This window comes from Heteronotia binoei, chromosome 6 (genome assembly GCF_032191835.1).
Source record: "Heteronotia binoei isolate CCM8104 ecotype False Entrance Well chromosome 6, APGP_CSIRO_Hbin_v1, whole genome shotgun sequence".
Classification (NCBI taxonomy): Eukaryota; Metazoa; Chordata; class Lepidosauria; order Squamata; family Gekkonidae; genus Heteronotia; species Heteronotia binoei.
Genome location: NC_083228.1, coordinates 41,300,585 through 41,315,565, shown reverse-complemented (window position 1 = coordinate 41,315,565; position 14,981 = coordinate 41,300,585). Strand labels below are relative to the sequence as shown.

Genomic DNA, 14,981 nt, shown 5'->3' with positions numbered 1-14,981 from the left:
GTGCTCAAAGGAGGTGTGCCACATCCAGTCCCCCTACCTGCAAGGTCTATGGCTCAAGGATATGAACTTTCAAGGGGTTACTGTCCCAGGTCCATGAAGGCTCTATGGTCCCTATCTTCTGGTCTGAAGGTTGCCACTAAGAATGGGCATGAAGTGGGGAAAACGGTGGTTCATTTCATTTCATGATTCATTCAATTTCTGATCCGGTTTGTGTTTCATTGGTTTGTTTGGTTCAAGATGTATAAAACTCTCTGGGAGTCTTCAGGAGGCTCTCCTCCACCCAACCTCCAAGTTTGGTGAAGATTAGATTTGGAATGTCTGAGTTATAGCCCCCCAAAGTTATAGCCCCCCAAACCCCCAGGAAAGTTTAACTCTCACAACAATGCTTTGTGCTGCAGAATGGGAGCTCCATGATTGGCTCCCAGAGCTGCCAATCAAGCTATTGTGTGTGTTTCTAGGGCTCCCAGAAGTCCACCCCCAGTGTTGCTTGGAATTGATTGAATCAGTACCAGGCTGTCTGGGAAAATGAACTGCAAAAATGAACCAAATGAAGCACCAAGGTCCAGACTGGTTCAGAACAAACCATGAATCAACTCAATTCCCGCACAAATCATGATTCATGGTTCAGTTCATGCCTATGTCTAACTTCAAACTGATTTCTCCGGGTGCTCACCAGAGTTGTACCATATACACTGAAGCAACATTTTCCTGCTGCCCTAGAATAACAGAGCACAACTGCATGAGGTATAAAGTGAAGCTCAGGCTGGGCTGGGGAACTTCAAGACCAGCATAGTTGGTAGAACCCAAAAATATTACCCAAAATATTGTACAACACAGCATTTTTGAAAAACTGAAAGAACAATGAATTTGTAACATGGGAAACAAAGTAATCAGATGTTACTCCTAATCCTTTAGGTACATTGTATATTTCCCCCTCTTCAAGTCCACTTCTCTGGTTGTATCTCTATTTCTTTCTGCTCTCTTCTTTCTGTCTCTTTTTGGAGAAACCCCTACCTTTTTAGAAATTTGTAAGCTGTTTTAACTTGTAATGGCCAATGGCTATGTAATAAATTTAACTATGTACCTTCTTGGAATCAGTTGACCTTCATTTATCTTCAGGTATATCAGTGGTGTTGCAGGAGTTTCTAAATCTAATCTGGCATATTACATTCATATCAATGCCAGCACTGTATAACCAAGAAAGCTAGTTTTCAGTTTCATATAAAATGTACTAAAACTAATTCATCTTTCTTGTCACTTTATAAATTGTACTAGTCAAGCGTATTGCAGAAGGGAAGCGTGTAAGACTTTACTATTGCCGTACTTGAATTATAGGATTCAATACAATAATTTCTGTTTCCAACACACTGCTAGATTTCCCTTTAATTAAACTGCTGTGCTCTGTACTGCTGTCTCAAAAAACATTCAGTTAGAGATGCTTAACTTCTGCTTCCTGTGGTTTATATCCCTTTATATAAAATGTGCATATTTAATGCATTTGTACAGAGCTGAAGATCTGGGAACTTTGCCATTTCTGTACTCACAACAGCAGCGGTTAGCTAACTGTGCCCCAGTTTCCTCTGATACCTTTGCAGCTGCATCATATTCCTGGCAAAAACATGTAAGAAATGGAGAATGTCCTGATATTGTTGACAATTTTTAAAAAAGAAATGTACAGTTAAATGGTCCTGGTTAGCATTGCAGCGAATTCAAAACGGATACATGAAAACAAAAATAACACATTCCACTTCCCTCACTGGAAGTAGGAAACAGTGGCAACAAATTTCTCTTCTCCCTTCACTCTGTTTCTACTGCCAGCACACACAAATCCATTGCAAAGGGGTGGTCATGTCAAGTTTGATTGAAATGAACATCAACTGTATTCTTTGGCAATGTCATTTTAGTAACTACTGCTGGGGGGAAGGGATTCTTACAAGCTTTCATACAGTCAAAAATTGTTAATGAATGATTTCTTGGGAGGTCATTATGCTCATGAATATCAGGCATATGTAGGGTTTCCAGGTCTCCCTAGGCAACAAGCAGGGGGTAGAAGGGTAGAATTGCCAATTCCAGGTTGGAAAGTGCCAGGAGATTTGGGGGTGGGTCTTGGGGAGGACAGGGACCTCAGCGGGATACAATGCCAGAGTCCAACCTCCAAAGCATCCATTTTATCTGGGGTAACTTGTCTATGTGGTCTGAAGATGAGCTGTTAGTTCCTGGAGATCCTCAGGTCTAACCTAGAGGCTGCCATCCCTAGGTCACTGCCTGAGGATTTTATAATAGGAAAACATGGAATTCCCAGATCTCAAAAACACACATATATGAATACAAAAGGGAATGTGTTTTCACCATTGCTCCATACTAAGTGGCAAACATGTAAATGGTACAGAGAGAAAATGTGACTTCCTTCAGATTTGCTACATTGTAATACTAGCAAGATGTCCATCATTATGAAAAGGGGAATATGTGTGAAGAATGGACCTGAATATTACAGGAACTCTTAGCAGATCTACCCTTGATTTTATTAGTATATGGAGTAGGAAGCAGGATGTACATGTTTCTTGATTTTTCCAGATTGTTCCATTTTCTAAGGTGCAGATGAGGTTTTCAGTAGCAGCAATCAATATAGCCCTGGCATTGGTACTATTTCTTGGTCATGCTAGAATGTGCCAGAATGTTAAGATAATGGGATGGAATGTCAGAACCTGGATTTTTCATATCACAATTTCTTTTCAGTGATTTACTGGTAACCTGATCACGTGTGGCAGCTCTCTTCTTTCAGGAAGGGCCTGCTGAAGCCAAGCAAAATATCTCATTTTATATATGAGTTTATCCTGCAACTTGAAACAATACTGCAGTGACATGTTCCTACTGTGGTGCAGGGGGAAGAGGGGCTCCTGTCCCCCCCCCTTGTGCAACAGTACCAGTCTGAATTGGGTCCCTGCAACACTTGTAAATGGAGCTGCCACCAGAAACTCACAACTGCAGTAGAGTTTTCAAGTCACAGGGCAAACGTGTAAAAATGTAAACTCTGACCTTGATTGCCTAGACCATGCTCTGTAACAGCTAGGGTTGCCAATCCCCAGGTGGGGGCAGGGGATCCCCCGGTTTGTAGGCCCTCCCCCCATTTCAGGGTCATCAGAAAGCAGGGTGAGGGGAGGGAAATGTCTGCTGGGAACTCTGTTATTCCCTATGGAGATTTATTCCCATAGAAAATCATGGAGAATTGATCTGCGGGTATCTGGGGCTCTGGGGGGGCTGCTTTTTAAGGTAGAGGCACCAAATTTTCAGTATAGCATCTAGTGCCTCTCCCCAAAATACCTCCCAAGTTTCAAAAAGATTGGACTAGGGGGGGGGGCAATTCTATGAGCCCAAAAGAAGATACCCCTATCCTTCATTATTTCCTATAGAAGGAAGGAATTGAAAAGGTGTGCCGTCCCTTTAAATGTGATGGCCAGAACTCCCTTTGGAGTTCAATTATGCTTGTCACAGCCTTGATCTTGGCTCCACCCCTAATGTCTCCTGGCTCCACACCCAAAGTCCCCAGATATTTCTTGAATTGGACTTGGCAACCCTAGTAACATCCCATGCTCAAACCTTTTTGGTAGCTGTACCATTCCTCAGGCTAAGGGCCAAAAGACAAGAGCCCTTTGGCTCTTGCTGTTCAGTTTGCACCTCTGAACCTGCTCATGCATGCCTAGCCAGATCTCATTCAGCTTCTGTTAGAAGGGTTGCAACTCTGCCTTGGAAAATTCCTGGAAATTTGGAAGTGGGGCCTAAGATTTAAGAGAGGTGGTATAATGCCATAAAGTCCACCCTCCAAAGCCGACATTTTATCTCTGTAGTCCAAGGTCAGGTGGAATTCCAGGATTCTGGAAATCTCCAGGCACTTCCTGCTAGCCAGCCAGTAGGCTCTTCCTCACTTTTCCCACTGCCACATAGAATTACATGATTATATATGTCCAGTGCACAGTCGGAAGCATCTAATTCATAAAGTGATCACAAGATTATCTAGGTTCATGAGCAGACTAACACTAAAGACACAAAGAGACATACTTTATAAGATTTTAATGCATTTGATTTTACTGTTACCTGCCTTGGGCCCTGATATGGTTGGAAGAAAGGTAGACATATAAATATTTAAACAGATAAATAAATATGACAGGATAGACCAGGGCTAAAAAACTGGAAGGCCATAAATCCATGTGGATTTCGGCTAGATAAAGATTAACTGAATGAGGCATGACTTTGAACAACTTTAATATGAGTACCAACTAAAACATATACAGCAGTCTCTGCACTAACACTTCCTGACTACAAAAGCTTCCAAGTCAAACAGAACGTTCGTTTAAGAAACGAGAGTGCCCTGTCTATTGTTTCCTGATTCCTAGTGAATGATTGCTGGCTTCTGATTTCTGCTTCTTCGCACTTACTACTTTCAACCCAGTAGTGACCTGCGTTCCCTCTAAACTGAATTAATATAATCTAGCTCATAGATTTTTAGTCTCCAGCTCACATATTTTGGCCTTAGCTCAGGAAGGATGACCCCAGAGCACACTAATTTATGCAGTAGCTCAGGGGTGGCCAACGGAAGCTCTCCAGATGTTTTTTGCCTACAACTCCCATAATTCCCAGCCAGCATGGCCAATGGCTGGGGCTGATGGGAGTTGTAGGCAAAAAACATCTGGAGAGCTTCCGTTGGCCACCCCTGCAGTAGCTGACAAATTTAATGCCAGTAGCTCACAAAGTAGAATTTTTGTTTACAAGACTCTGCAGCTTAGAAGGAACATTGGTAGTGACACACCAGAAATAAAAGCACATGTGATGAATTCAGGATATCTGGATGAGAATCATTATCAGCACAAGAGAACTGGACATTCTCTGGGGTTGCTAGCTCTGGGATGGGAAATACCTGGAGATCTGGGGGGTGGAGACTGGGGAGGGTGGGGTTTGGGATGGGGAGGGACTTCAATGGGATATAATGCCATAGAGTTCACCTTTTAAAATTGCCATTTCTTCAGGGGAACCAATCTCTGTCACCTGGAGACCAGTTGCAATCCCTGGAGATTGACAACCCTTATTCTCATAGCAAGGGGGAAATTAGGAGACATTTGTAAGCATTAGATATAAATTAGACATCAAAAATGTTAAAATAGATCATAGCCCCATGGCAATTAGAAGAGAACACACAATTATTAGGGAATGAAAAAGTCATCAAACAATTCTGCTCAGCTTTTCAAAAATTATTATTTTGAACAGTCCACTCTCTAAAAGCAAAGTTGTTTGAACACAGTGGGTCTCTTCAAACTTCAGCAAAAGTTAGGCTAGGAGATAACTGAAATGAATTCTACAATGTAATGAAAGTAGAAGGTTTCAAAGCAGTTAAAAGGGAACAGGTACATAAACAAATGAAAACAGTTTTATACGCTCTGGTTGATAATCTGGAAATTGTCTGGAAACCAATTCATTTCCTTTCAGATTCTAATAATAAAAATTGTGTATTATCTCCCCAGAATTGTAGTGCAGAGATGAGAGAAACTGACTGAACTGTATCATGTTATATGGATATCTTGGGTCTGAAAACAAACATTCTCTCTCTCTCTCTCTCTCTCTCTCTCTCTCTCTCTCTCTCTCTCTCTCTCTTTGTGCTGCCACTTCTGCTTTCTCTCTCTTTTTGCTGCCACTTCTGCTCCAACGATATGCACTAAAATCTCCATGCATTTTGGGACAAGTACAGATTCCCTAACGTCTTTCAGCCTTTCAAACAAAATGTCTTTCAAGACTCCCAACTGATGGGGCAAAATTGAGAAAGCACAGAGAGTGAAGATATTCATGAAATCTCTCTCTCTAACACACATACTCACACCAATGGTTTATGTTGCATATCACAGTCCTGCTCGCTCCTTTTTTTTAAAGGACATTAGATACACTTTGAAGAATCTTTAGGCATGCTGAGAACTTTGACACAAAAACAATCACCAGGCAAACTAATCTTGATCAAACTTCCTCAGTGGCACATAAGGTGAGCTCTTCATCCACTTTCCTCAATAAAAAAAAAAACTTGAATACATCTTATTAATTATGAGAGGTACATATCCATTGGATCATAGTTGGGTCATTAAAGAGAGTTACTTGTCAAAGACATAATTGCTTGTAGTTCAGCTCCCCTTTTCACCTGTACATTTTGATCCACCTGTTAGATTACCAGTATCAGAAGCATTGCCTTGCCTGCTTTTTGTTCCTGCACAGTCAGAAACATCTAATTCATTTAGCGAGCCCAAGATTATTTAGATTCATGGGCAGATTACATCAAAGACGGAAAGAGACATCTGAGTAGTAAGTCTTACCTCAAAAAATATCACATGGATTTATTTGCCTATCAAGAACTGAAGTTGCTAGAAACTGATAGGGAGAGGTACAGTCACACGAGGAAGCATCCTAATTAGGGATGGTCATGAATCAAATTATAAACCAAAATTATCATGAATGATTCTGGTTTGTGGCTTGCAAAGCTTGGTTTGTGCCATCCCACCCTCACAAACCTCCCAGGTAGCTGGATCCCTTTAAATGGTTCTGGCAAGTTGCACCACCACTGTGAGACTCACCAACATTGTTTGGCTTAAATGGCTCGCAAAAGCCATTTAAAGGAGACCCTTTAATTTACTTTTGCAAGCTACAGCACATCACAAACCACAAACCTCGAACTGGTTCATTAAATGAAAAGGTTAATGGAGGTTTGTGGATCATGGGATCTCATGAACCTTCATGAACCTCCATTTTCCCAGTTCATTCCCATCCCTAATCCTAATCATGCAAGAAAGCAGCCTAATCATACAGATACAACTGAATCCATTTGGATGTCTCTGAAAAGCAAAACACTGGCTTCCTGGTCACGACCCATGAACAGGATAATCACTGAACCAGCAGGTGACCCATCATGCCCGGTACTTAGAATTTATACAGCCATATATGTTGTATTTGTTTAGTAAAAAAGCACTTCATATACATTCTACATTATTCTTATTGCAGCTCTGCATGGCAGGTCAAAACGATTAATCAGAGCTACAGAGAGGGACCTAAGACTGAAAAGAACAAGGGCATAAATAAGTTCATTGCTAAACTTAGGCTTGAACTGGGAATTTTCCAGCTCAGTGATTGTTTCTCACAGTTTTGCATAACAATGAACATTGTCATTTTAAAAATCATAGAAATCAAGTACATTTTAAAACCATTAAGCATTTGCTAAAACTCAGCACTTCATATTTTCCATAATTTTGTATCCAAATGGCAAACATCGCCAGAAAATGTACATAAAAAAATGAAAGTAATTGCCTTCTGAAAGCCACATTACTTTCTTCTTCAATGACAACTAACAATGAAATAATGAATATCTAATAGGCAGCTCCATAAATAACAGTTAGTCTTCAAGAGCATTTATTCACAAGGAAAGGTCTCATCCTAATACACTGTAGCACTATGATGTCAAGATTCAATGTCAGTACCAGAATTTAATTTCCTTTAAGTTGTTCAATAGGCTCTCATCTAGCAGAAAAATGCATGTTATGAAAACTGCTCAGTCTAACTCTGATAGCTACAGTGACCCCAAAGCAACTCTCCAGATTCTATGCAGAATAATATTTATTTCCCCAACAACCCTTATTCTACTTTTTTAAAACTCGGCGCTCTTTATCAGAAGTTTCTATATCTATAAGAAGAATTCTTACACAAGCCCCACAGCCAGGATTTTTTTGGGGGGAGGGGGGAGGACTGAGGAGTTGTGACATCACATCACTGACTGACATCACAAAACTAAAATAAAAAATCATTCACCAGCAGAGCAGATCTCTGGAAGTCTCAGACTCTGAGAATTCCCTCTGGATCCTCCAAAGGGATGGGGTGGGATGCTGGAGCTACTCTATGAACCTCCTCTATCCTCCTGTCTCTGTTTCCCCCAGTCCTAAAACATTCTGACTCCCTGCTTGTCCTCCCCACCCCCACCCCCATGCTCAGCTGGTGTCCTGTCTTCTTCTTGTCACTCACAGAATGTAGGACCCAGCAAAACCTCCCAGCAGTGCATCTGGAGGCTGATTCTTACTGGCCACCTTCCCCGCCTGCCTCTTGCCACCTGGTTGCATCCCTCAATGCAAAGCAAGCCCTGAGCCCTCTGCAAGCCCAACCTACATGTCTGCCTCTGGTCAGGTGGTGGGGGCCCTAAGGAGCCCAGGATTTGCAATGTGAGCCTCTCCTGGATAGGGGGATAGTAACAGGGGCCGGCTTCCTCCAAACTCCATGCTGAACCTCCTCCCCCCCCCCCCTTGGCAGCTGCTGACTCCTCCTTGCCTTCACTTCACTCAGCCTCCTGCCATGGGGAAGATGGGCACTCTGGGCCCACTGGGGTGTGCCTGCCCACTGCCAGAGGGTGCACTGAGCTGGGTGGGCCAGCCGTTCCATGGCAGCAAGTGAGAGAAGTTCCACATGAGCCATGAGGTATCCATGGAGAGAGAATAAAGGCGGAGATAGGAGGGGGCAGAAAAATCTATGGGGGCACTGCAAAATTGATAGGAGACACCACCTGTACTGTCCTCACACTGGTTGTGGGTCTGCTCATCACCAATCCAGCAGCTCTTTATAGGTAAAGAAGCACAGTGTGAACACTGATACTCAATGCTCTTCTACAGAGTTTTTTCCCCTTCATCCTAATAGGCAGCTCCATACAGCTCTCTGCTTTTTAAGGCTGCTATATGAGGAGCCCCATGGTGCAGAGTGGTAAGCTGCAGTGCTGCAGTCCAAGCTCTGCTCATGATCTTAGTTCAATCCTGGTGGAAACTGGATTCAGGTAGCCAGCTTAAGGTTGACTCAGCCTTCCATCCTTCCGAGGTTGGTAAAATGAGTACCCAGTTTGCTGGGGGGGAAAGTGTGTAGATGACTGGGGAAGGCAATGGCAAATCACCCCGTAAAAAGTCTGCCATGAAAACGTCATGATGTGATGTCACCCCATGGGTCAGTAACGACTTGGTGCTTGCACAGGGGACTACCTTTACCTTTTATATCCACTGATGGGACTGACAGTTGACTTACACACTTTGAAGTGATCACAAAATGTTAGATTGAGTTACTAAAACCATAGGTATGCTCATAACACTGAGAACTAGAAAATTTATTTATCTCCAAAGGAGGAGGAGGAGAAGGAGATTGGATTTATACCACGCCCTTCACTACCTGAAGGAGTCTCAGAGCAGTTTACAGTTTCCTTTCCCTGTCCCTCCCCACAACAGATTCCCTATGAGGTATGTGGAGCTGAGACAGCTCTAAAAGAAAGTGCTCTTGAGAGGAACAGCTCTGTAAGAATTGTGACTGACTCAAGGCCACAACAGCAGGCGCATGTGGAGGAGTGGGGAATCAAACCCAGTTCTCCCAATAAGAGCCTGCGCACTTAAGCAATACAACAAACTGGCTCTCTACACCAAACTGGTAATGTTAATAGGGTTGCCAGGTTCACCCTGACTACTGGTGGGGTTGGAAAGTAGGGTTGCCAGATCCAGGTTGGAAAACTCCTGGAGATTTAGGGATGGAGCCTGGGAAGGACAGGGACCTCAGCAGGGTACAATGCCATATGGTCCACTCTCCAAACATCCCTTTTCTTTAGGGGAATTGATCTCTGTAGTCTGGGGACAAGGAATCCGTAGGTAACATGTTGGGGCTGGCATCCCTAAGTGATAACATTAGGTAGAACAGTTTCTTTTAGAAGACAAGAGGGTTAGTCTAGTCATAGCAACACGGTATCCAGTCATTACATATCTAAAGCAAGAAGAAATCATACCTTCTAATCCTGTATACAAAAATATGATTTATTTTAAAATTTGTGGTGATGCTTATTTGTTGTATTGGTAAAAACTAAGATACAGTATTGTAAAAGCAATGTCATTTTGTAAGCCGAAATGCCCTCACAATGAGGTTGGGGAATTATTATGTTGGCACTTGGCTCACTAGGGATCTTTTACCAATGTATACAAGATACACGTCCAGAAAGCAATGCTTAAAATATTAGGGACTCTAATTTAGTAAAAGCAATTATAATTTATTGGGAAAAATATAGGCCTCCATACAAGCTAAAATACTCATCAAAACACACATTCAGTCCTAGGATAGATAGATAGATAGATAGATAGATAGATAGATAGATAGATAGATAGATAGATAGATAGATAGATAGATAGATAGATAGATAGATAGATAGATAGACAGACAGACAGACAGACAGACAGACAGACAGACAGACAGACAGACAGACAGACAGACAGACAGACAGACAGACAGACAGACAGACAGACAGACAGACAGACAGACAGACAGAGGAACACATGGGTAGACAACAGGGTGATATTTACCTATCATTGTCTTCAAGGAAGGCTCCAATGGCGACAAGCGATGAAATGGGAGAAGGGACCCGAAACTTGGCCTTAGAATCGGGGATGGATCTGTGCAGCAGAGGTTGGGATACTGATAGAAGCACACCTGTGGGTAGCTAGTCCACAGATTATAAGGACTCTCTTGAGCCCTCAGGGAATGGGAGGTACGAGGGAGGAGAAAGGGGAGGCTCTGCAGTTACCATAAGGACTGGACTACTGCAGTAGCCAATAGAAAGTTCATTGGTGGCACCTAATTGGGTGCTTGCTCTTGACCAATGGACTGACCTGGATCTTGTATACCTGAGAGAACTTTCAGGTTGAAACGGACCAGGGGGTGACTCCAAAGTGACAGTTGGAAAGAAGAATAGAAATGACTACTGAATGGGGAACACTTTAAGATTAGGGAACTTATCTGAAAGGGTGACAATAGAGAGTCTAATTGTGGCCTAGGTAACACCCAGCATGTACAAAGGAACTTGGCTCTGGCTGAAGATGGTCTTCCTCTTCTTCTGTCTTCTTCTAGGCATCAGTCTTTGTCTAGAGTTCCGTTAAACAAAGAAAGTGGCAGTTGGACTATTAACCACTCCTGGGGTGGGTAGGTTGCTTGTAGGCCAAAGGTGACATCTGCTGTGTACGTGAGCCTTCTGCTGGGATGAACTGGAGTCAAGCCTGTTGGGAAGATGGCTACGTGTGGTGTTAGCCCTCCATGGTGGATTCCATGGTCAGAACTTCATAACCGTTCACCTGGATAGCTCCTGGCGGCGCAGTCTCTTCCACTCTATGGCTGATACACAGAACGATGAGAAGACGTTCATGCTGCTGGTAGGCACTCTTGTACCGGTCTAGAGTGCCTTTTGTGGCGTTATGGCTGCTTGTACTGCATAAGTCCCTTATGTTCCTGGATAGGTTTACCCACACTCTCTGGCCAGACGTGTGTGAGTTACCGTATTTTTCGGACCATTAGACGCACCGGACCATAAGACGCACCTTCATCTACGTGTGAAAACGGCCATCTTCCGCTGCCCGCGCCTCCCAGCACAGCCGTCGGGGATGCGGGCGCCATTGCAGCCTTTGGGCTGCCTCGGCCGGGGGCCACACAGCCGGAGCCAGGCATGCAGGCGCGGGGGATGCACGCCGCCCCCTCCGCTGCTCAAGAGCCACGTGTCCCACTGGCGCCCACGAAGCACTGTGTTTGCGGTGGGGGTGGAGGGAGCGATCTTGGCATTTGTCTCCCAGCCAGGCACTCAGGCGCGGGGGAAGCACACCGCCCCCTCCGCTGCTCAAGGGTCACGTGTCCTGCCAGCACCTGCGAAGTGCTGGGTTTGCGGTGGGGGTGGAGGGAGCGATCCCGGCACCTGTCTCCGGGGGGCTGCAGGCCCCCTCCCCCCTGCCTTGTCTCCTTTTTTAAAGTACGGTATTTGCTCCATAAGACGCACGCACTTCCCCCCCACTTTTTTGGGGGGGGGAGTGCGTCTTATGGTCCGAAAAATACGGTACTTCTCCAGGTGCCCTGGCAACCGGGCTGGTAAGATGTTCGGAAAGGGGGCTTTTCCTCAAAATTTCAATAAACATTGATTTGTGATGGAAAAAAATTAGTCCAAGGATACATTTAACTGAGGGATGATTTCCATGACTTCACAGGGTGGGGCACTCAAACTGTAAACCTCACCACAGTCATATATGATTTGCATATTCACCTCTCTTGCCAAGAGCTGGAGTTCACAAGGTATTACTGATTTATTTATTCATTTAAAACATTTAGCAGCCACCTTCTACCTTATGGATCTAAAGGTGGCTTAAAATGCAGATAAAATGCATAAAATAGAATGCATAAAATGAGAGTATGGGGCATGACAGCATGGGGTAATGCATGATTTGTGTGTTATCTCTTGCCACGTGTGCTGTTCCTGCTCTGGGTTGGGCCATGTCATATGTAGGGTCGGTTCAACTCACAAAATATCTGGGGACTTTGGGGGTGGAGCCAGGAGCAAGGCTGTGACAAGCACAATTGAATTCCGAAGGCCATCATATTTTAAGGAATCACATTCCTTTTAAATGCCTTCTGTCAATTGGAAATACTGGGGGATGTACATTTGTAGGAGGAAGTTACATAAGATAACCCAATTAGAATATTCTCAAGATATACTTTTTTAAATCTTATAACTGTATGTATGTTGATGTTTTCAGCCATGGTTTGTAACTATTTTGTGATTAGAACGTTCAGCGTTCTCTTTGCTTTTATATGTATACTACGTAGTGCAGATATGTAATAGCTTATCTTTTTTATTTCCCTTTTCACCCTCCCCTTTTCCCCCTATTTTTCTAAACCAATAAAAATATATAAATCGGAAATACTGGGGGATGGAGCACCTTCTTTTGGGGCTCATAGAATTGGACCCCCTGATCCAAAACTTTTTGAAACTTGTGAAGGATTTTGAGGTGAGGCACCAGATGCTATGCTGAAAAGTTGGTGCCTCTGCCTCAGAAAAACAGGGGGGGGCACCAAGCCCCAGATACCCATGGATCAATTTTCCATTATACCCTATGGTGATCAGTTTCCATAGGGTATGAATGCTCAGCAGACATTCCTATCCCACTTTCTGATAACCCTGAAGTGGGGGGAGGGCATCGAAATCAGGAGGCCCCCTGCTCCCAACTGGGGACTGGCAACCCTAGGAGCCATACGTACAATAGGAGCTTCAATGTTCCCCCTTCATTTCTAACACCAACAGAAATGGACCAAGGACAGAACTAAACATTGGGGAACAACCTATGGTCATATGGTCTTTTGCAACAAGCCAAAAAACCTCCGTACAGACCATTTGTATTTGGTGAAAACATCATGGGAAGACAGTCCTTTTACATGTGTGCCCCAGTCTTATCTGAAGCAGGAACAGCACATGTGACAACAGAGAAGAACACACAAATCACATTTGACCCCACACTCTCATTCCCTGTGAATTCCCTGTGGAAATTGACCATCAGAATACATGGTCCACATAGTGAATATTCATATGTTTGAAAAGAAGCGAACAATAAAGAGAAATGCTAACTGAACTTTCTCACAAATATCCCACTTATTCTAGGCTTGCAGAATGAACGAAATTAAATCTCATTCCTGTTACCTTCCTGGACCTTTTTTGAATTTTCTGAATACAGAAAATAACTTGTACAAAGCAATAATCAAGGATTATTAGTGTGCATTAGCATTCCACGAGAAAGCTTTTAGACTTCGTCTACACATAACAAAACACAAAATACAATGCATGATTTCTCCCACCCATCCACCCCCATACCTGAGCTCGTTTTCGACTCTGAAGCCTTTTCTTCTTGCTAGGTCCATCAGGAACATACGCCTGGTCACTCCCATTTTCTTCTCCAGAATAAAAATGACAATGTCATTGAACTGTATTTTGTAGCTGTTTGTAGGTGCTGAAAATTGCATCCCTCTCTGCTTTTTCCTCTTGGGAAGAACATCTGTCATTTGGATCTTATCCGTGGCACAACAGGCACTTTCTGTTGCTGTTGGCTGAAACCTGAACTTCACTCAGGAAAACATCAGCTCAAAGACAGTTTTTGGTTGCCACCATCCCATGATGTCATTTTGCTCTGTTTTTCTTTCCAAGTCAGAAACAAAGCTACACAGAGTAAACAGATCAATTGCTTTTCAACCCTGTCATGACTCAAAATGCCTTTTGCAAACTTTCTCCAAGTCTGACAAGCAGAAAAACTGAAGCTGTCATTTCTCTTAATTCTACCTGGAAAAAAAACTAACAGGGAAAAAATAGTCACAGAATTTCAGATAACTTTAGAGTTTGTTTCTGGATTTTCTCTCCATATGGACAATAAAACTACTGGTTTTATTTCATTCAGGGTGGTTCCATATTACACTTTTGTACTGCTCAGTGGTTTCTATTATGCCTTTAACTGCACATGGAATAAACAGTGCAGGATCCACATCAGTGAATGTTCTGTCACTAAAATAATTCATCTTCCAGAATTTCCCATCTATACAGATGTGACATTTTTATGTTGGCCATAACTCTACTCCCTGCCAGCAGTTACTGACATCTGCTAAGATATCTCTTCATGACCTTTTTAAAAAATCTGATTTGCGTTATTACTTTATGGAATCGTATTACTACCCCACCATCCCCGTATGACAATTAATCAGTAAATCCTCTAAACCTGTGTCCAGTTCCCAGGAAGCAATTGGTGCAACCCCCTCCCCTCAAGAAGAAGGCTGCATTCAAATTTCAGTCTAGTCAAAAGCTCCAAGCTCTCAAATTTTCACCTTGGAAATCAGATGGTTAAGAAATGGTGCTAATTCTTAATGATACTGTAGTACCAAGGACTTTACACACACACACACATGTGCAGCAGGTGCTACTGCATAGTTTGGCGGTGAAAGGCCAGGAAATTGCGATGAACAGGAAATGCCGCAAAGAATGCCCATGCCACAAAAACAGTGCTTCTATTCCAGAACAACAACAAAAGATGCAAAGTTCTCCTCCTAGAAAAACTTTGTGAATAATGGAGAAACAATTGCAGATCATTACCAATGTCATCTAG

General features: G+C 43.1%; 1 protein-coding gene across 1 annotated transcript in view; it reads right to left on the bottom strand.

The window, feature by feature from the left end:
* The window catches only part of DNTT (DNA nucleotidylexotransferase), a 165,612-nt gene extending 151,629 nt beyond the window's left edge, over nt 1-13,983 (bottom strand). The window contains exon 1 of the mRNA XM_060240826.1: nt 13,706-13,983. Coding sequence (XP_060096809.1) covers nt 13,706-13,893 — 188 coding nt within the window. The 5' untranslated portion in view covers nt 13,894-13,983. The remainder of the gene's footprint in view (nt 1-13,705) is intronic.
* Between the last annotated feature and the right edge of the window lie 998 nt (nt 13,984-14,981).